At 42.1% G+C, this 20,425-nt stretch overlaps 1 protein-coding gene and 1 non-coding gene across 2 annotated transcripts; both read right to left on the bottom strand.

Annotated features, from left to right (window-relative positions):
• Window positions 1-87: 87 nt before the first annotated feature.
• On the bottom strand, window positions 88-597 carry LOC125597878 (uncharacterized mitochondrial protein AtMg00310-like). The gene has a single exon (XM_048772375.1). The coding sequence runs from the start codon at window positions 595-597 to the stop codon at window positions 88-90; it is 510 nt and encodes a 169-aa protein (XP_048628332.1).
• Window positions 598-3,102: 2,505 nt separating this feature from the next.
• On the bottom strand, window positions 3,103-3,209 carry LOC125597879. Its single transcript, XR_007332017.1, has one exon. It is a non-coding gene; the product is annotated as a small nucleolar RNA R71 (small nucleolar RNA).
• Window positions 3,210-20,425: the final 17,216 nt, after the last annotated feature.

Here is a 20,425-nt window from a genome sequence, read left to right as displayed (position 1 = left end):
TCTGCCCCCTATCTGAAGAGAAAGAATTCGCTTGACCTCATTCTCTGGGAATAGATCATGTAACATCTCCACTCTCCACTGTCCATTCTAATCGATTAACTCCAAGGCTTTGAGGTTCACATCAAAAAGGATTTGCTTGGAAAAGGGTCTGCGAGGCTCGCCATCCATGATCCATTTATCCACCCACACGTACGAGCTTAGTCCCTTACCAATAGACTTGAGAAGTCCTTTACGTAGTAGCTCCCTCCCAAAGACTATGCTTCTCCAGGCATAGGAAGGTCTGTAACCTTTTCCTGCATCTAGGAAACTTGTCTTTGCATAGTAGCGCCCTTTGAAGATCTTTGCGAGCAAGCAGTTAGGTTCATTCATTAGCTTCCAAGCTTGTTTAGCCAACAGAGCCTGATTAAAATCTTCAACATCCCTGAACCCAAGACCTCCATTCGCCTTTGATTCGCAGAGTTTATCCCATGCAATCCAATGGATTTTCTTCTTATCACCACTCTCATTCCACCAGAAAGCAGACATTGCACTCATGATCTTTTGGCAATGGTGTTTAGTGAGTCTAAAACAGGACATCGCATACACTGGGAGAGCCATTGCAATCGACTTAAGGAGTACCTCCTTTCCCCCAAGAGAAAGCATTTTGGTATACCATCCATTCAGTCTTTTGTCAAGTCTTTCTCCAATAAACGCCAGTAGTTTCTGTTTTGAGCCATGATGTGTTGTGATTTTGCATAGTTTTAGCTTTGTTATTTCATATATATTCATGCATTAACCTTACGTTTATTTGTATTTAGAGTCTATTGCATGTACATTTGCATCTTGTAGGTGTTGGATGAATTGTTTGGAGTTTTGGAGGTGATTAGAGCACAAAAGGAGCTTTCGAGGAGTCTTGAACCGAACGTGTGAAAGACAAGCATTGATAAAGGTCTTAAAGATATCTTTTGAAACTTTTCTTTTGGGAAGACATGGTAAATTGAGTTAGCTTTACAATGGAGGTGGTTTCAAGTCGTTTGGAGCTGTATTGAGGGATTTATGATCAAAATACTACACACATATCAGTATGACATTCCTAGCGGCCACCCTAGCAACATCAACAATAGCCTTCGAATTTTAAGCCTTTAGACTCATTTTTATTCACTTAAAACCTATAAAACTCATTACAATTCATTATTCTTCTTATTTTTGGTATTCTAAAGGTGTGTGCAACATGGAGAAAGTGGAGAAAACTTTAATGAGTGAGTTTTATCTCTTTAAAGCTTGCAACATGGGGGATGGGTTGTCTATCATGAGTTTGGTGGCTCTTTTGGCCTAACTTTCTCTAACTTTTCTGAAGAGGCAAGACTACTTTGGCCATATGAAGGGGCAAAAGGTGTTCTATAATGGAAGAAAGTGGAGAATAACTTTTATGAGTGTGTTTTATGCTTTATGCTTTCACATGATGGATGTGTTGTCATCCTCCTTTACTTAGGCTATAAAAGAGACTGCAAGGGGAAGGAGGAAGACACACAATACACAGAGTACAATACAACAAAGAGTAGAGAGTGAAAGTTTTATAGTTTCATATTTTGTATTTTGAGAGTTTGAGAGAAAACATTTGTTCTTGAGCTGTTCTTCATTGTTCATCATCTATTCTTGAGTTTTAATTTCGTTTTGCTTGTTTAATCCTTGTTTATCTTTATTCTCTGTTGTATCTACTTGAATATGCTTCAATCTATTATGAGATTAAGTGTTTTCATGGAGATTAGTGAGTAGTTTCCTTAAGAATTCATGGGTTAGGGAGATTAGAGTAACTTAGTGAAGATCTATGGTGTTATTGTATTAGATCCTTGTATGAACTTGCTTGTTGAGTATTTTTAATGCTTGTTTAGTCTTGATCACTCTAAACCTGATTTCTAAACACTTCTCATCAGACATGATTAGATGAAGTGTTTGAATCAACTCAACTAAGCTCTAGTGAGATTAGCCAAGGACACTTGATGTTAAAATTGCTAGATAGTTATTAAACTTGAACTTAAAGATTGCTTGATTGAATTAAGCCAAAGACATTTGATGTTTAATGATTTCTAAGCAAATGGACATTTACCTAGACATAGGACTTGTCTAAAATTGTGTTTAGACTTAAGAGATTACTTTGATTGAAAGCTTGTCACCTAGATTGGATCTTAGTTACTTGAAGTCAATTCCCAATACCCATGGATTCACTTGTCTAAATTGATTAAAACCTTGTTGTATTGCTCTGTTTGCTATTGTTACTTGTCACACACTCACCACTATTGAATCTGCTTAGCTTAAGAAATGACTTGTATTCTCACTGATTCACATCACTAGGACTGGTTCGACATTCACCCCACTATACTACAACATTTGCAATAGGCAGAAAAACCTATTATCAAATTGGCGCCGTTGCCAATCCTAGTCTGATTGTGACATTGAGTTTGAGTCTTTGCTTGAGACTGAGTTTTACTTTGTTTTAAAGTTACTAATTCTACTTCTTCATCTACTTGTGATCGCAGGTGCATGAACCTAAGAAGTAGAGGCACTACACATCTTACTCCCTTGACAGATATCAAAACACTTGAAAGAGAGAACATGAGAAGGTTAAGACAAGAAGAGCAAGAGGCTCAGATACAAAGATCAGAACCTATGATGGAACCAGTTCCAGAACAACCTCAAGCTGAAGAGGGCAATGGTCAAGGAGCTGCCAACCTTCGACCTAGACAACCACAACGCCAAGCTAGGGCCATCGGTACATATGATCAACCTAACATAAATGGGAATAGGTTGGGCATTAGGGCACCGCCAGTTGCCAACAACAATTTCGAGATCAAGTCCAGCCTCATCAACATGATTGAAAACAACAAGTACCATGGACTTGCCTTGGAAGACCCACTAGATCACCTTGACAGATTTGATAAGTACTGTGGCTTGTCAAAAACAAATGGAGTTTCAGAGGATGCTTTCAAGCTCAGATTGTTTCCCTTCTCTTTGGGAGACAAGGCTCACACTTGGGAGAAAAACATCTCAAGTGATACTATCACCACTTGGGATGAATGCAAGAAGGCCTTCCTCAACAAGTTCTTCTCTGCTACAAGGACTGCCAACCTTAGAAATCAGATCTCTGGTTTTCAACAAAGAGGACTTGAAGGATTTTCAGAGGCATGGGAGAGATTCAGAAGCTACTTGTCTCAATGTCCCCACCATGGCTTCAACAATGAGAGCTTGCTAAGCACTTTCTACAGAGGAGTCTTGCCTAAATTCAAAAGCCAGCTTGACACTGCAAGCAATGGAAACTTCTTGGGGAGGACTGTCGAAGATGCATTAGAACTCTTGGAGAACATGGCACAGAGTGACTCTGTCTACAATGATGAATATGATAGAAGAGACAGAGGTGGTGGAGGAGAAGATATGACCACAAAGAGAGAGCTGAAAGCACTTCAAGACAAGATTGACATGCTACTATCAGAAAAGACCAAGAAAGAGGAGTTACATATGGTTGCTGAAGTTGATGGAGTAGAATGCCAAGAAGATATGTACTATGTCAATGCTCAGGGTACATGGTACAAGAAGGAGCCTGACTATCAATACCAGAACAACTACCAACAGAAACCCTTCTACAACAACCAACAGAAGCCATTCAACAACTACCAGCCAAGACCATTCTACAACAATCAGCCTAAGCCATTCTACAACAACAACCAAGGTGGTTACCAACCCAAACAGAACTTCCCTCCGGGATTCTCACCAAAACCAAGTCAACCTGCACAAGACCAAGCTGGATCATCAACACAACCTCCACAAGAGAGTAGTACTGAAGCTATGCTGAAACAATTATTGGAGGGACAAGCAAGAAGTGAGAAACAATTAGGGTATGAGCTGAAAAATCTCCACAACAAGATTGATGGGAATTACCATGATCTAAACAACAAGTTCAAAGCCTTGGAGAACCAGTTTGTCTCTATGACAGCCAGCTCAAGTCGCCAACAAGGTTCCCTACCTGGAAAGCCTGAACAAAACCCAAAGGAGACAATGAAGGCAATCACCCTAAGGAGTGGAAGAGAGTTGCCTCCTAAAGTTCTCATTAAGGATAATGAGAAACAAGGTGGGGAGGTGGTCATCAATGTAGATGATGATGTGGTGATTGTGGATGAGAAGACTAATGAGGAAATCTTGGAGAAGATAGTTGAAGCTAAGGGCAAGAGAAAGATTGGAGAGGAGAAAGTTGAGAACAAAAATGAGGCTGCTACATCAACAAAGGAGAAATTGTTCACTCCTCCTCCCTATGAGCCAAAGCTTCCCTTTCCTGGAAGATTCAAGAAGCAACTCCTAGAGAAGTACAAAGCCTTGTTTGACAAGCAAATGAGTGAAGTTCAGCTCACCATGCCCATAATTGATGCATTTATGCTGGTTCCACAATACAGCAAGTTCTTGAAAGATGCTGTAGAACAAAAGAAGAAAGAGATGGAAGGGATGGTGATTCTTACTCATGAGTGCAGTGCCATTATTCAGAGACTGACTGTCCCAAGGAAGCTAGAAGACCCTGGTAGTTTCACCCTGCCATGCGCCATTGGACCTTTGACATTTGAGAGATGTCTATGTGATTTGGGAGCAAGTGTCAGCCTCATGCCACTATCCATTGCCAAGAAGCTTGGGTTTACACAATATAAAAAGTGCAAGATCTCTTTGGTGCTAGCTGATCGATCTGTCAAGCTCCCCATTGGCATCCTAGAAGATCTTCCTGTCAAGATAGGAAATTGTGAAGTGCCTACTGACTTTGTAGTGCTTGAGATGGATGAAGAGCCTAGAGATCCTTTGATCTTTGGAAGACCTTTCTTGGCAACTGCTGGAGCAATGGTGAATGTGAGAGATGGCACAATTGATCTCCACCTTGGAAAAGATCACATTCTCCATTTTGATATCAAGGAGATGATGAAGAAGCCCACAACTCAAGGAGAAATATTCTACATTGATGAGATGGATGCCTTGGCTGATAATTTCCTTGAGGAGTTAGCGATTGAGGACTCTCTTCAACATGCCCTGACCATTGAAAGAGAGACCCAAATGATTGAAAACAAGGATAGTGATGAGCTAGTAAGAAGGCTAGATGTTCACCTTGAGAAGGATGGAGAAGATGAGTTCATGGAGTTGCCACAAATGACTCAACATGCTGCCTCAGCAGACATTCAAGAGAACCTCCATGAAGCTGATTGGAGTGAGCTCAAGGCACCAAAAGTGGAGCTTAAACCTCTTCCCCATGGTGTAAGGTACGCTTTCCTTGGACCTAATGAGACATATCCTGTCATTGTGAGTAGTGAGCTGACTGAGAATGAATTGTCTATGCTTTTAAATGAACTTAAAAAGTATAGAAAAGCACTAGGATACTCACTTGATGACATTAAAGGAATCTCACCATCTTTGTGCATGCATAGGATACATCTAGAGGATGAATCTAAAACTTCAATTGAACACCAAAGAAGATTAAATCCTAATTTGAAAGATGTTAAAAAAGAGATAATCAAATTGTTAGATGCTGGTGTGATCTATCCTATCTCTGATAGCAATTGGGTTTCACCTGTGCATGTAGTTCCTAAAAAAGGTGGCATAACAGTTGTTAAGAACGAAAATGATGAGTTAATACCAACAAGAACAATAACTGGACATAGGATGTGCATTGACTATCGAAAACTGAATGCAGCCTCTAGAAAGGATCATTTCCCTTTACCATTCATTGATCAGATGTTAGAGAGGCTAGCTAACCATCCTTATTATTGTTTCCTTGATGGATACTCTGGATTTTTCCAAATCCCTATACACCCAAATGACCAAGAGAAAACGACATTCACTTGTCCTTATGGTACCTTTGCATATCGAAGGATGCCATTTGGACTGTGCAATGCACCAGCAACATTCCAAAGAGCAATGATGTCAATTTTCTCTGATCTTATTGAGGATGTAATGGAGGTGTTTATGGATGATTTTTCTGTATACGGTTCTTCGTTTGCTACTTGTTTGTCAAATCTTTGCAGGGTATTACAGAGATGTGAGGACACTAACCTGGTGCTCAATTGGGAGAAGTGTCACTTCATGGTCAAGGAAGGGATTGTTCTTGGACACAAAGTTTCTGAGAAAGGAATTGAAGTGGACAAAGCCAAGATAGATGTCATGGTTGGTCTAGCTCCACCAAGAACAGTGAAGGATATAAGAAGCTTTCTGGGTCATGCCGGTTTCTATAGAAGATTCATCATGGATTTCTCTAAGATAGCTAGACCATTGACCAGGCTGTTATGCAAAGAAGCTGCATTTCACTTCGATGAGGAGTGTATGGAAGCTTTAAAAACCTGAAGAATGCACTCATCAGTGCACCCATAGTTCAACCGCCAGATTGGATCTCCCTTTGAGATCATGTGTGATGCAAGTGACTTTGCTGTAGGAGCAGTCCTAGGCCAGAAGAGAGACAAGAAGTCACATGTGATCTACTATGCAAGTAGAACCCTTGATGAAGCTCAAGCTAAATACTCTACAACTGAGAAGGAGCTATTGGCCATTGTCTTTGCATTTGAGAAGTTCAGAAGCTACTTGGTTGGGTCAAAGGTGACTGTCTACACTGATCATGCTGCATTGAGACACCTCTTAGCCAAGAAAGATGCAAAACCAAGACTGTTGAGGTGGATTCTGCTGCTACAAGAGTTTGATCTTGAGATCAAGGACAGGCCTGGAGTTGAGAATGGAGTAGCTGATCACCTGTCCAGGTTGAAGGTGGAGTGTGGAATCCCTATTGATGACAGACTTCCAGAAGAGCAAATGATGGCTATTCATGCAGTGGTAGCTGTTTGTGAGACAGGAAAGAAACTTGAAGAGGTGAAGGCAGCTGATGAGAAGGGTCCTTGGTATGCTGATATAGTCAACTACTTAGCTAGTGGAAAAGAGCCATTGAACCTTGAAGGTTATGCCAAGAAGAAGTTCTATAAGGATGTGAAGAGATATTATTGGGATGAGCCTTACCTCTACATACTTTGTAGAGATCAACTCTATAGAAGGGCAGTGGCTGAAGAAGAAATTGATGGGATCCTTACACATTGTCATGGATCATCCTATGGAGGCCACTTTGCTACATTTAAGACAGTTGCAAAGGTGCTACAAGCTGGATTTTGGTGGCCTCACATGTTTAAAGACACCCAAGACTTTGTCTCAAGGTGTGACTCTTGTCAAAGAAGAGGAAACATCACCAAGAGGAATGAAATGCCTCAAAACCCCATCCTAGAAGTTGAAGTGTTTGATGTCTGGGGTATTGACTTCATGGGGCCTTTTCCTTCATCTTATAGCAACAAGTACATACTGGTGGCTGTAGATTATGTCTCTAAGTGGGTTGAAGCAATTGCAAGTCCAACCAATGATGCAAAGGTGGTTCTAAAAATGTTCAAGAGCATAATCTTTCCAAGGTTTGGGATTCCAAGAGTTGTGATCAGTGATGGAGGGTCTCACTTCATCAACAAACTGTTTGCAAACCTCCTTAAGAAGAATGGTGTGAAGCACAAGGTTGCAACTCCTTACCACCCCCAAACAAGTGGTCAGGTTGAGATTTCCAACAGGGAGATCAAGTCCATTTTGGAGAAGACTGTGGGGACAACAAGGAAGGATTGGTCTACAAAGCTTGATGATGCACTTTGGGCCTATAGGACTGCTTTCAAGACACCCTTGGGAACCACTCCCTTCAATCTTGTCTATGGGAAAGCTTGCCATCTGCCAGTGGAGCTTGAGTACAAGGCATTATGGGCTGTTAAGATGCTGAACTTTGACATCAAGAGTGCCAAAGAGAAAAGACTTTTCCAACTCCATGAGCTTGATGAGATTCGACTTGATGCTTTTGAGAACTCAAGGATTTACAAAGAAAAGACCAAGGCATTCCATGACAAGAAGATCCTGAAGAGGGAGTTCAACATTGGAGATCAAGTGTTGCTCTTCAACTCTCGATTGAAGTTGTTCCCTGGAAAACTTAAGTCAAGATGGTCCGGCCCTTTCAAGATCAAAGAAGTGAGGCCATATGGAGCAATTGTGCTTTGGAACAAGACTGGTGAGGAATTTGCAGTGAATGGGCAAAGAGTCAAGCTGTACATGGCGGCCACACCTGAGAAGGAAGGAACCTCGGTTCCACTTTCCGATCCCAAACCAGCCTAAACCAAAAAGGGGTAGTCAAGCTAGAGACTTAAAACAAGCTCACTTGGGAGGAAGTCCCATGTCTATCCCTATATATATTATTGTTTTACTTGTGTGGTTTTTCTTTTGTGTGTTTGATAAGTGTGTTTAAAATTTTCAGGTGATTCTCCACTTAATCAAAGAAGAAAGATGGCCATCCAGCAAAGCTACAAGTGTTAAAATTATTCAACTCCATCTAGCAACTCCAAGCTAAGTGTCTCTACAACCATTGTAAATATATAGTTTTCATGTTTGTTTCTTCTAGACCTCTTCTTTCACCTTGCTCTCACACAAGAGACTGTGTGAAGTAAGTGTGGGGGGAGAGTCTACTTATCTCACATGTTTTCTGTTTTGTTTACTTGTCATAAGCATTGCATATCCATTTGCATAGAAAATCCATAAAAATTTGCAAAATTCCAAAAAAAAAAAAAAAAAAAAACATTTAGTTATATCATTTGCATCTTTAGGTTTGAGTCTAGATCATATAGAATGCATAGGTAAAATCCCTACAAAGGACTCATGCAATGAACTCATTGTTGATACCCTTTTGAATCATAATAAGTAGCTTGAGCTTCTTCTGAATTTCTTGTAGACTTCGAGCCTTGAAAACTCCTCTTAAGACTCATTGAATCTTACTCTTTGAAACCAACTCCGATCTTAATTGACTAAAATGAACTTAATGCTTCTTGCTTATGGTCTCTTGAGTACTAAATCATGGCTTTACACACTCTTGAGCTTGTATAAACCGTTTTACCAATCTTTTTGACAACTCAAGTGGTAGTCCATACCCTTAAACCCTTCCCTTCTTTCAAACCATCATTAATTGGGGAGTGAGGTCTTTTTGTGAAAGCTTGTCATGTGCAAAATGTTGAGAGTATTAGGAGCGACATTGATTTGTTCTCATCTCTTGCTAGCATTAGGACCTCTTTTGGGCTAGCATCTAGGATGGTGGTTGGAATGATGTGCTTTAATTATTTTGATCTTGAGGATTGAATTGGGAAAGATTATGTAAAGGAAATGAATAAAAAAAGTGTGTCTTAAAAAAAAAAAAAAAAAAGGAAGATAGCTCAGATTGTGACAATAAAAACCCCACAAAGAAAAGAAAAAAAAAATAAGAGAATGGGGATAACAAATTTTTGAGCTAAGATACATAGTTGTTAAGACAAAGAAAAGAAAAGAAAACAGTGTTCATTGGGTAAGAGATGAAAATGGGTGTATATTTGGGATTTGAGATGAAGAAAAGAAAGGGTAGAACTTAGAAATTGTCTAGGAAAATGGTACAATGATGAGAACCGATTTATGTATGCATTAATTGCTCATTTTCTCAGATAAATTTTGCACAATGATCAAGCTACTATTCTTGAGTGTAAGTCACCATAGCAAAATGTATTTGGACCCTTCTCATTCTTCACATTAAGCCATTTTTTCTCACCAAACCAAATGATTTGGACCAATTGGCAATTTGCGAGAATTCACTTATGATATTTCTTATTGAATGTGAGAGTTGGTTGATTTGAGAATTCCTGATAATGAGTTAAAAGATCAAAGGAATTGATAGGCCTAGAGAAGTTAGAGCTAATAAAAACATCTTGCTCTTGCTATTTGGTATGATTTTCTAAGGATATCACAACGATGGCATTGAAGAGTTTCTTAAGGTCATGAATTTGTATTTGTGTATTGAAACATCACTTCCCATGTTCTTGAAAGTTTACTTGAGGACAAGTAAAGGACTAGTGTGGGGGAGTTGATGTGTTGTGATTTTGCATAGTTTTAGCTTTGTTATTTAATATATATTCATGCATTAACCTTAAGTTTATTTGTATTTAGAGTCTATTGCATGTACATTTGCATCTTGTAGGTGTTGGATGAATTGTTTGGAGTTTTGGAGGTGATTAGAGCACAAAAGGAGCTTTCGAGGAGTCTTGAACCGAACGTGTGAAAGACAAGCATTGATGAAGGTCTTAAAGATATCTTTTGAAACTTTTTTTTTGGGAAGACATGGTAAATTGAGTTAGCTTTACAATGGAGGTGGTTTCAAGTCGTTTGGAGCTGTATTGAGGGATTTATGATCAAAATACTACACACATATCAGTATGACATTCCTAGCGGCCACCCTAGCAACATCAACAATAGCCTTCGAATTTTAAGCCTTTAGACTCATTTTTATTCACTTAAAACCTATAAAACTCATTACTATTCATTATTCTTCTTATTTTTGGTATTCTAAAGGTGTGTGTAACATGGAGAAAGTGGAGAAAACTTTAATGAGTGAGTTTTATCTCTTTAAAGCTTGCAACATGGGGGATGGATTGTCTATCATGAGTTTGGTGGCTCTTTTGGCCTAACTTTCTCTACCTTTTCTGAAGAGGCAAGACTACTTTGTCCATATGAAGGGGCAAAAGGTGTTCTATAATGGAAGAAAGTGGAGAATAACTTTTATGAGTGTGTTTTATGCTTTATGCTTTCACATGATGGATGTGTTGTCATCCTCCTTTACTTAGGCTATAAAAGAGACTGCAAGGGGAAGGAGGAAGACACACAATACACAGAGTACAATACAACAAAGAGTAGAGAGTGAAAGTTTTATAGTTTCATATTTTGTATTTTGAGAGTTTAAGAGAAAACATTTGTTCTTGAGCTGTTCTTCATTGTTCATCATCTATTCTTGAGTTTTAATTTCGTTTTGCTTGTTTAATCCTTGTTTATCTTTATTCTCTGTTGTATCTACTTGAATATGCTTCAATCTATTATGAGATTAAGTGTTTTCATGGAGATTAGTGAGTAGTTTCCTTAAGAATTCATGGGTTAGGGAGATTAGAGTAACTTAGTGAACATCTATGGTGTTATTGTATTAGATCCTTGTATGAACTTGCTTGTTGAGTATTTTTAATGCTTGTTTAGTCTTGATCACTCTAAACCTGATTTCTAAACAATTCTCATCAGACATGATTAGATGAAGTGTTTGAATCAACTCAACTAAGTTCTAGTGAGATTAGTCAAGGACACTTGATGTTAAAATTGCTAGATAGTTATTAAACTTGAACTTAAAGATTGCTTGATTGAATTAAGCCAAAGACATTTGATGTTTAATGATTTCTAAGCAAATGGACATTTACCTCGACATAGGACTTGTCTAAAATTGTGTTTAGACTTAAGAGATTACTTTGATTGAAAGCTTGTCACAAAGATTGGATCTTAGTTACTTGAAGTCAATTCCCAATACCCATGGATTCACTTCTCTAAATTGATTAAAACCTTGTTGTATTGCTCTGTTTGCTATTGTTACTTGTCACACACTCACCACTATTGAATCTGCTTAGCTTAAGAAATGACTTGTATTCTCACTGATTCACATCACTAGTACTGGTTCGACATTCACCCCACTATACTACAACATTTGCAATAGGCAGAAAAACCTATTATCAAGCCACTAAAGCAACGACAAAGCATTGTAAATAAGTTGAAAAATCAATGGCAGAATCCTAGTAGGGATTCTGATTTAATAGTATAGATTATCTATCTTCGTAAGAAATGAAGATTAGAGCTTTGCATGTTTTTATAATCCAGCAAAGTCTTCGAAAGAAATGAAGATTAGAGCTTTGCATGTTTGCTTTTAGGGTTTATCAAATTTAAGAAAAGTTAAAGCTTGTTTTAAACAAGCGTTTTGACAAAGACTGTGTATGAACTGATTGTTGGGGTCAAAATCGGTTACGACGAAATCAACGTCAGAAAACTTCCCGAGCAAATCTTCTCTTCTGTCAAAATAGAAATAAGTCAAAAAACAAAAAAAAAATACCAAAGGTCTAATGGTCAGCTCGTCGGAACGGCCGAGTTGGATCAACCACAGATTCAGCTCGGTCGTTCGCCGAGCTGGACCAGTCCAATTCGGCGAACGACCGAGCTGAATTGACCAGAATCCATCTTAACCTCGTCTTTGTAACTTATCTCCCGAGATTGTATCGAACTCACTCTTGTTTCGTCTCGATCGGAGGTATCGTTGGAACTTTACGAGTTTAAAACCCCAAGAACTTGTTTTCTCGAATAACATTCAGATTGATCGTATAAAATGGTAACGGTTAGCTGAACACCTAGGATCGCCTACGCTATACGAGGAATTTGAATGTTGTTCGGAATCGACGTCGTTTTGAAAGCGCTTTTTTTATAAAATCGTGAAATAGCTTAAGTTGGAGAAACGGCCCGAAAGGGCCCAAAACGCGCCAAGAGCCCACTTACGATTTTACGAAATCAAGCCCAGTCGCTACAACGGTTTATCATTTGTCACCCAGAAGAAGATAAATGTCAAGTTCGAAAGATAAATGTCAAGTTTCCGAAGATAAATATAGAGATCAAAGAAAAAATGGAATATTTCCACGAAGCGATAAACCCGACTGAGGGCAGGAAGGGAAAAGGCAAACCGCCTTAGAAGGAGTATATAAGAGGATCGAAGTTGAAGGGGCAGGAGGACGCAAATACTCAGAGAAATACTTAGCACTTAGATAAATTTAGGCACACTTTCCGTTTTTGTTATCGAGCTGCGACTCAACCAGGTTTTCAAGTCTTAGGTTGCTAGAACTAGGGATCTCGCCTACAGCTCTTGTGGCCGTAGGCTCTTACCTTATTGTAACGCTCAAACGCAGATTCAGAATAATAAGTTTCTTGCTCTCTTTTCGATTCATATACTTACTTTTCGTTCATACTCTCGTGTTCTGATTGCTTGGCGTGTGGTTTAGTAGATATCTGGGACCTCTAGGAAATTTAGGGTTTCCTAACTTTCCTAATTTAAACAGAAATCGACAGTGCGAATTTCAGTTCCCACAGTTTGGTGCTAGAGGGAGGGGGGGGGGGCGGATCAATCTAACTCTCGGCCACCAGCACTCGATCAGACATATCAGCCGACGATCTCAACAACCAACAAACTCGCGACGACGATGCCGTCGACGACAACGCTGAAAACACTCCAGCAGCAAACGTCAATGCGGTTAACTTCAACACCGCAGCGTTCGAGGAGGTCCAAAAGATGTTCTCGACTTTCGAAAAGAAGTCAGAAGAACGGGACAAGGTCATGAGTTCTCTTGCTAAACAGGTCGAACACCTAACAACAAGAACCAGGGCCGTCCTTCCGCGCAGAACAGCCTGAGTCCGCGGAAGAAGACTCGATTTCGCAACTCCTCCGAACCGGTTCGGCAACGCGCGGGGGAAAACATCAGGGCCAAAACCCCAACGAAGACAAAGACGAAGGAGAAATCGAACGCGTCGATGTGGATTCTAGCAGCCATACCGAACCTACAGACGAGGACGCAGACGTGCATCCGCGTCATACAAGGAGCCGTGTGACCCAAGATGATTCCCAGTTCGATAATCCTATGACCGAAGAAGAAGAAGCTACCTTCTGGACGAACAGGAATAAATGGCCGAAGAGCATACTTGGATCACTCGCGGCAAATGTCGACAAAGTCGGAAACCTGCTAGCGAGAAATCCCAGGTCCGCGATCTTCGCGATCACCTCATGAAAACAGCGGCAGAAGTCAGAGCGGTGAAATATCAGATTCGCCACGCTACTAGCACCGCACACAAGATCGATCTGCTGCTTGAGAAATCTCGAAAAATGCACTTTACTACCCACATCACCGGAAATAGGGTTTCGGATCCTGGAAAGATCAAGGTTACGCCTTACGACGGCACGACCGATCCATGGGCACATCTGTAGGCTTTCCATATCGCAATGGGGAGAGCCAAATTCAGAGAAAGCGAAAGAGATGCCGGCGAATGCCGCCTCTTTGTCGAAAACCTCCAAGGAGCAGCACTCGAATGGTTCTCTCGCCTGAAGCAAAATTCCATCGTAAGCTTTCGCCAACTCTTCTCGGAGTTTCTCAAGCAGTACTCTATGTTCATAGACCGAGAAACTTCCAATGTCGATCTCTGCAGCATGTCCCAGGGAGAGGACGAACCTCTCTGCGACTTCATAAAACGGTTTAAGATTGTCATGGCTAGAGTCAGCGGAATAAGCGACAAAGTAGCAATAGACGCACTCCGAAAGACGCTCTGGTACAAGTCGAAATTTAGGAAGTGGATAACCTTGGATAAGCCGCATACGATTCAGGACGCGTTCCAGAAAGCCAAGGACTACATAATCATTGAAAAAGAGACGAAAGTCTTGTCGCAAAAACAGGGCTGACGAAAATATCGTCGAAGGATCCCGGGTCGGATCAGAAACCTAAAAGAAGAAACCCTTGTAACGACAAAAACGTCCATCACGGGGTGGAAGAGACCCAGGGAGCGCATAACTACACCATCAGCTCCGGACCGGAGCAAGGCTGGACGACGGGTAATACATGGACCCGTAATCCGAATTACGACAAGAATGCCTTCTGCGACTTTCACCAGGCCCGCGACCACTTGACCATAAACTGCAAGGTTCTTGGTACCATGTTGGCCGCAAAGCTGCTCGCGGGAGAACTCGCCGAAGTATCTAGCGTAAAAGACCTCGTCCGTGATTCAGACCGCCCTCCGAGAAACGATAAGGCCCCTCAAACGGAGAACTCTATCCAAGGGAACCAATCGGGAGAAAAGCGCGGGAGAAGACAGGACGAGAAGGGCAACGACAATAGTCGCCGCTTGGTCAACATGATCATCAGAGGATCGCAGTACTGCAGCGATACCATCTCTGCATCAAAGCTTATGAGCACAAGGTTGAGACGAGCGCAAATTCTCTAACCTGGTCCGCGCCTGGCGATTTCCCGAAAGGAGCGATCACTTTCGATGAAAAAGAGACCGGCAGGATCGATCAGCCCCACTGTGATCCGCTCGTGATCGATCTCTTGATAAGAGATCTCGAGGTCGCGAGAGTTCTCATCGACACGGGTAGCACCGTTAATGTCATCTTCCGCGATACCCCTAAAAGGGTGAACGTCGAGCTAGGAGAAGTCACACCGTCTCCCAAACCGCTAACCGGTTTCGAGGGCACGACATCTATGACTCTCGGATAGGTCAAACTGCCCGTCACGGCGAAAGAATTCACAAAGATCGTCGATTTCGCAGTCGTTGACCACCTGGCCATGTACAACGTCATCATGGGCACGCCTTGGCTAAACGCTATGAAAGCAGTCCCTTCGACTTATCACCTAGGCATCAAATTCCCTACTCATAACGGAATCGCCGCGATCTGGGGATCCCAGACACAATCGAGACGCTGCTACCTAGCCGAACACAAGCTACGGCAAATCACGACCATCGCAATGGTAAAGACCAAACGGGCAAAGCTAGCTCAGACATCAACTGAAAACGCTTCGGAAAAAGACGATCCAGAATCGTCAACTCAAGCAACGGCCAAGGAACAACCAGTTTCAAAGCCTAACGTACCCAACCCGAAGAAACAAACCTGGTAAAAGACGTCGGTCCTGCAACTAACGCGACCGAGGCAGTAGTCGAGTAAACACACTCGCACAACAAACAGAACTACGAGATGGCTTGATCCCCAAAATGGGTACGTAGGCAGCTCGTCCTAAGATGGGTTCAGCTATCCCCCTCTCCAAAAAGGGGGGTGGGTGCATATACGAATACTCATCTATTCCCGCATTCTAAAAATACTTGCCTTGTACTTAAATTTTTTGAAACTCTTTCGGCAATAAAAAACTTCGTTAACATCTCTCTTATTTCGGAAGAATATCTTGTTATACTTTCGGAAAACATCCGTATACGAGCAAAACGATTATTGAACGAAACCAAAAAACGCAAACTCACAAAAAAAAATCGTCATACCTCAAAACGAATCGACTCCACACTAACATACCCAACAAAGAACAAAATCGTCACAACGACCAAAAGCATCGCCAAAATCAACATATTCCACCGACCACTAAAAACTCCTTCGAGACCAAATCTCAGTCAAACCATCAATTCTGACCCTCGACCAAAACGCGAGACCCCGATCTCAGAAACGTTACTAACATAAAGTGTGTTTTCGAAAAAAAAATATATATAAGCGAGACATCGCCTATATCTTCGAAAACACGCTCCCTGTCCGTTCGAGACTAAAACTTACAAACGCTTGTCCATTGGACCTCCCAAGCACTTTAGCCGTCCTAAACAAACACATTTAGACTTATCCTAAGGATAGGTCCTCTTACATCCAACTAGGATAAAATAGCGCGCTATAAAAGAAATCCGAAATTTTGGTCATCACTTTTGGGAGACTTAAAAATTGTCCTCGAAGAGGTGCTCGATTCCTACCATACAAGTCAAATAAGCCGAGAACATATCGCGGACTTTAAAATGGAATGGAGTCAGGTTAAAATAGCAACAGGCAAAACGAAAGCCGATTAGTCATCGCAAAAGCCTTTAACCGAAAATAAACCTAGCTCTTACCCTAAACCCAGCACACTGGTCTCTAACGTCTCAGGGCATGATATCGAAAAGATACGAGATCCTGAAAGCATGTCTCTTCGTCTATACCAAAAACGCTCTCACAACTTCAATGAGCAACGAGTTTGACGATCCACAAAAAGAGGCAAAGGACAAGATGACAACTTGGATCCTTCCCCCTTACACTTAGCAAAAATCTAAACATTCTTAAAAACATCCTTTTTTAAAAGCATGGTCCAAACACGAAAGCCAGGGATTCAAAACCACACACTGCCAGTCCCATTACATAAAAAAAAAACAACAACCCCATATTGGGCCAACAAAAAACAAATAACATAAAAAAATTACAAAGTCAAGGGAACACTCTCCCGAATGACTCACAACAAACCTAAGAATCAATCGCCAAGGTCAAAGTTCCCACTCACCGACCTTCCGATCGAGTAGTCATTGACATCGAGCGGAGCCACCGGCTGGTTTACCTCACCCGTCTCACCAAGGTCTCCCGTCTCGGCCTCCACCGTATCTGGAGAAATGGGAACCGGATCCCATTGCTCGCAAATCTTTTCCTCGGCCTCAGATATTGCAAAGTTTGTATCTTTCTCGGCTAAACGCACGGTCTGCCTCGCATACCCGCCTTCATACGAGTAGCCAAGAAGCTGCGTAAGATACAAACCACCCACGGTTCCACGACACTCACGATAATCTGCGAGTGCCTTGTAATGCTCCTTGATCTCTCCAAACTTTTGCGAAAAATTATCACGACGTTTCTTCATAACCTCGACCACCTCTCTCTTTCCTCGCCTATAGGCATGGTTGACCTCCTTCTCGAACGACTCTCCCTCACGACGACGAGAACTTTCCAATTCATCTTTCAGAAGGGAAATCTCTTTATCAGCCACCTCGGGCTTGAATCGAGCCATATCAGCCTCTTGCTTGCTCGTGTCGAGGGCTCGGTTTATCATAAGAAAGCCCTGTGAAAATTCTCAAAGTCAAGGAAGCTTCGGCCAAAACGAAAATCCGAGAATGTTCAAAAATGAGAACTTACCCCACTGACCATTCTCCCTGCCTTGGCAAACTCTAGCACTTTGCTGGGTCCACCTTTGGTCAGAGGAAAGTCGAATTCGAACAAACCTTCGAGATTAAACTGATCGCTACTGCTTCCACCAGCTTGACTGTCGAGATAGTCCTTGAGTATGTTGTCCGGAGAAAGCTGCCCGTCTACCACGTCTTCGTCCACCATAAGTTGTTTATCCTTTCGATGTTTTGAACTAGCTTTCTTCGTCTGAGGCACGTACGGAATAAACCCATCCGTGTTTGACTCCGACCCTTCTTCGGTCGGCAGGTCCGGCTGAAACCGGGAACGATGGAGCACAACAGCACGGCGAATCCGCCTCGGGGTGAAGTTAGCCCAAAAGCATAGACGTCCGCGTAATAACTCTCGGACGGTGAGCAAACCCTCAGGAACCCGATAATGAGTGGTGGACACTGTAAAAAAAAACTAATGAGTAAAGATCAAACGTCTTCAAAGCCAAAGATAGTGAACGTTCGGAATCAAGAATACCTCTTTGCCCCCATCTAGTACTAAAGACGGCGATGGCGCTCGCTTCCACAGAGGCATCACTAACACAAACAAAGAAGAAATGCTCTTTCCAATAATGGTATTTTGATGCGAACCCCGAGATGATCGCCATGCTTGGACGAGGCCTCACTTTGACTATGAGCGAAGAAGACCATCGTGGCTCAACCCAAGCATCGAGATGATCAGCATCAAGGGTGATTCCTAGGTCATAACTCAGCACCAAGATTCCAATAAGGTGCTGCAAACCGCATGGATTAACTTGGCTGATCGACAAGTTAAAACGATCGAGAAGCTGTACGATAAGCTCCGGGATAGGGAACCATAGATGACACAGCATCAAGTACGCCTCGTAGCACGTAAAATAGCCTTCGGACGGGTCACGTGCAACTTCCTCAGCTTCTGGGAGGCGAAACTCGACTGATTCGGGAATTTTGCAGACACGTCTAACGGCCGCGAGCCCATTCGAACAACTCTTGCTCGGACAGCCGGCCAAAGGGTTGGTCTTAAAAGGAGAAGGAACCCACAGCCCGAGAACGGGAGGTTTCACTTCACCCCTAGCCGCCCAGTACGCATCAATCTACTCAGGATCGATCGAGTCCGCTGAGAAGTCCACCTTGGGCACGACGTCGGCATGCTGCGAACTGGAACCATCGGGAACAGAACGGTCGTGATGAGACTTGGTGGAAGATTTTCTCTTTGAAGACATGATCTTTCTTTCTCAAAAAGAAAAGAGGAATAGATAGAAAACATTTTCTTTACCAAAGGGAGAGAAGAGAGCAAAGGATTTTTCTTTGAAAGAAAATTTGTGGAAATGAGCAAGTAAAGAATCTGAAAACTCACTCCACATACTTATAGGCAAAAGGATTCACTATTCAACTTCGGATTTTCAGACACTGGATTCCCTCTAACTTACTCGACATGTCTAAACCAGTCGCAAGAACCTCGCGATTCTAACGAGCTGGGGGGGGGGGGTCTAACTGTTGGGATCAAAATCGGTTACGACGAAATCAACGTCAGAAAACTTCCCGAGCAAATCTTCTCTTCCGTAAAAATAGAAAGAAGTCGAAAAACAAAAAAAAACTACCAAAGGTCTAATGGTCAGCTCGTCGAAACGGGGGAGCTGGATCGACCGTGGGATTCAGCTCGGTCGTTCACCGAGCTGGACCAGCCCAGTTCGGCGAACGGCCGAGCTGGATCGACCGCGGGATTCAGCTCGGCCGTTCGCCGAGCTGGACCAGTCCAGTTCGGCGAATGGCCGAGCTGGATCAACCACAGATTTAGCTCGGCCGTTTGCCAAGCTGGACCAGTCCAGTTCGGCGAACAGCCGAGTTGAATTGACCAGACTCCATCTTCACCTCGTCTTTGTAACTCCTCTCCCGAGATTGTATCGAACTCACTCTTGTTTCGTCTCGATCGGAGATATTGTTGGAACCTTACGAGTTTAAAACCCCAAGAACTCGTTTTCTTGAATAACATTCGGATTGAACGTATAAAACGGCAACGGTTAGCTGAACACCTAGGATCGCCTATGCTATACGAGGAATTTGAATGTTCTTCGGAATCGAAGTCGTTTCGAAAGCGCTTTTTTTATAAAATCATGAAATAGTTTAAGTTGGAAAAACGGACCGAAAGGGCCCAGAACGCGGCAAAGAGCCCACTTACGATATTATTGAATCAAGCCCAGTCGCTATAGATATTAGGCTCCCAACCCCCTAAAGAAGGAGGGTGAACACTCTCATCTACACAATACATCAATTCGACAACGGACAAGGAAAGAATTGACCTAGAAGACCATCTTCATCGATATGCATATGACAGGAAAATCCCTACGATTACTATCAACCAAACCAAGTTATATGCTCATTGTAGCAGGTCTGCAACTCTACTTACTAGTTCATGCCATGATCTTCTGCTCATCAGCAATACTCCATGCCCACTGTAAAATTTTGGCTAATCTACCATCTGGTCCGACCATGTGCCCTCTAGACTAGATGATTCCTATCAACAACAAAGCCACATGCTTACAAGGCTATATCTCAACTAGGCTACATGCCCATCTAGGTTACACGCCTCCAATCATTTGAACTACAAATGGCTTGATCCTCAACTGAAGGATACATAGAAAAAATCCATTGAAGGATGCAGTTATAAATCCAAATACCTTCTATGGTTTCAGAACTTATAGCCCAAAAGATACCTTCGGAAGCAGGAACCATCAACTATAGAGCATGAAGACCATGCGGTCTTCACTATAGACATTCGGTTCCTACCTAATGATCCATCTCTCCTGCT

The sequence above is a fragment of the Brassica napus genome, unplaced genomic scaffold (assembly GCF_020379485.1).
Source record: "Brassica napus cultivar Da-Ae unplaced genomic scaffold, Da-Ae ScsIHWf_1571;HRSCAF=2177, whole genome shotgun sequence".
In the NCBI taxonomy this organism is placed as follows: domain Eukaryota; kingdom Viridiplantae; phylum Streptophyta; class Magnoliopsida; order Brassicales; family Brassicaceae; genus Brassica; species Brassica napus.
This window is presented reverse-complemented; position numbering and strand designations above follow the sequence as displayed.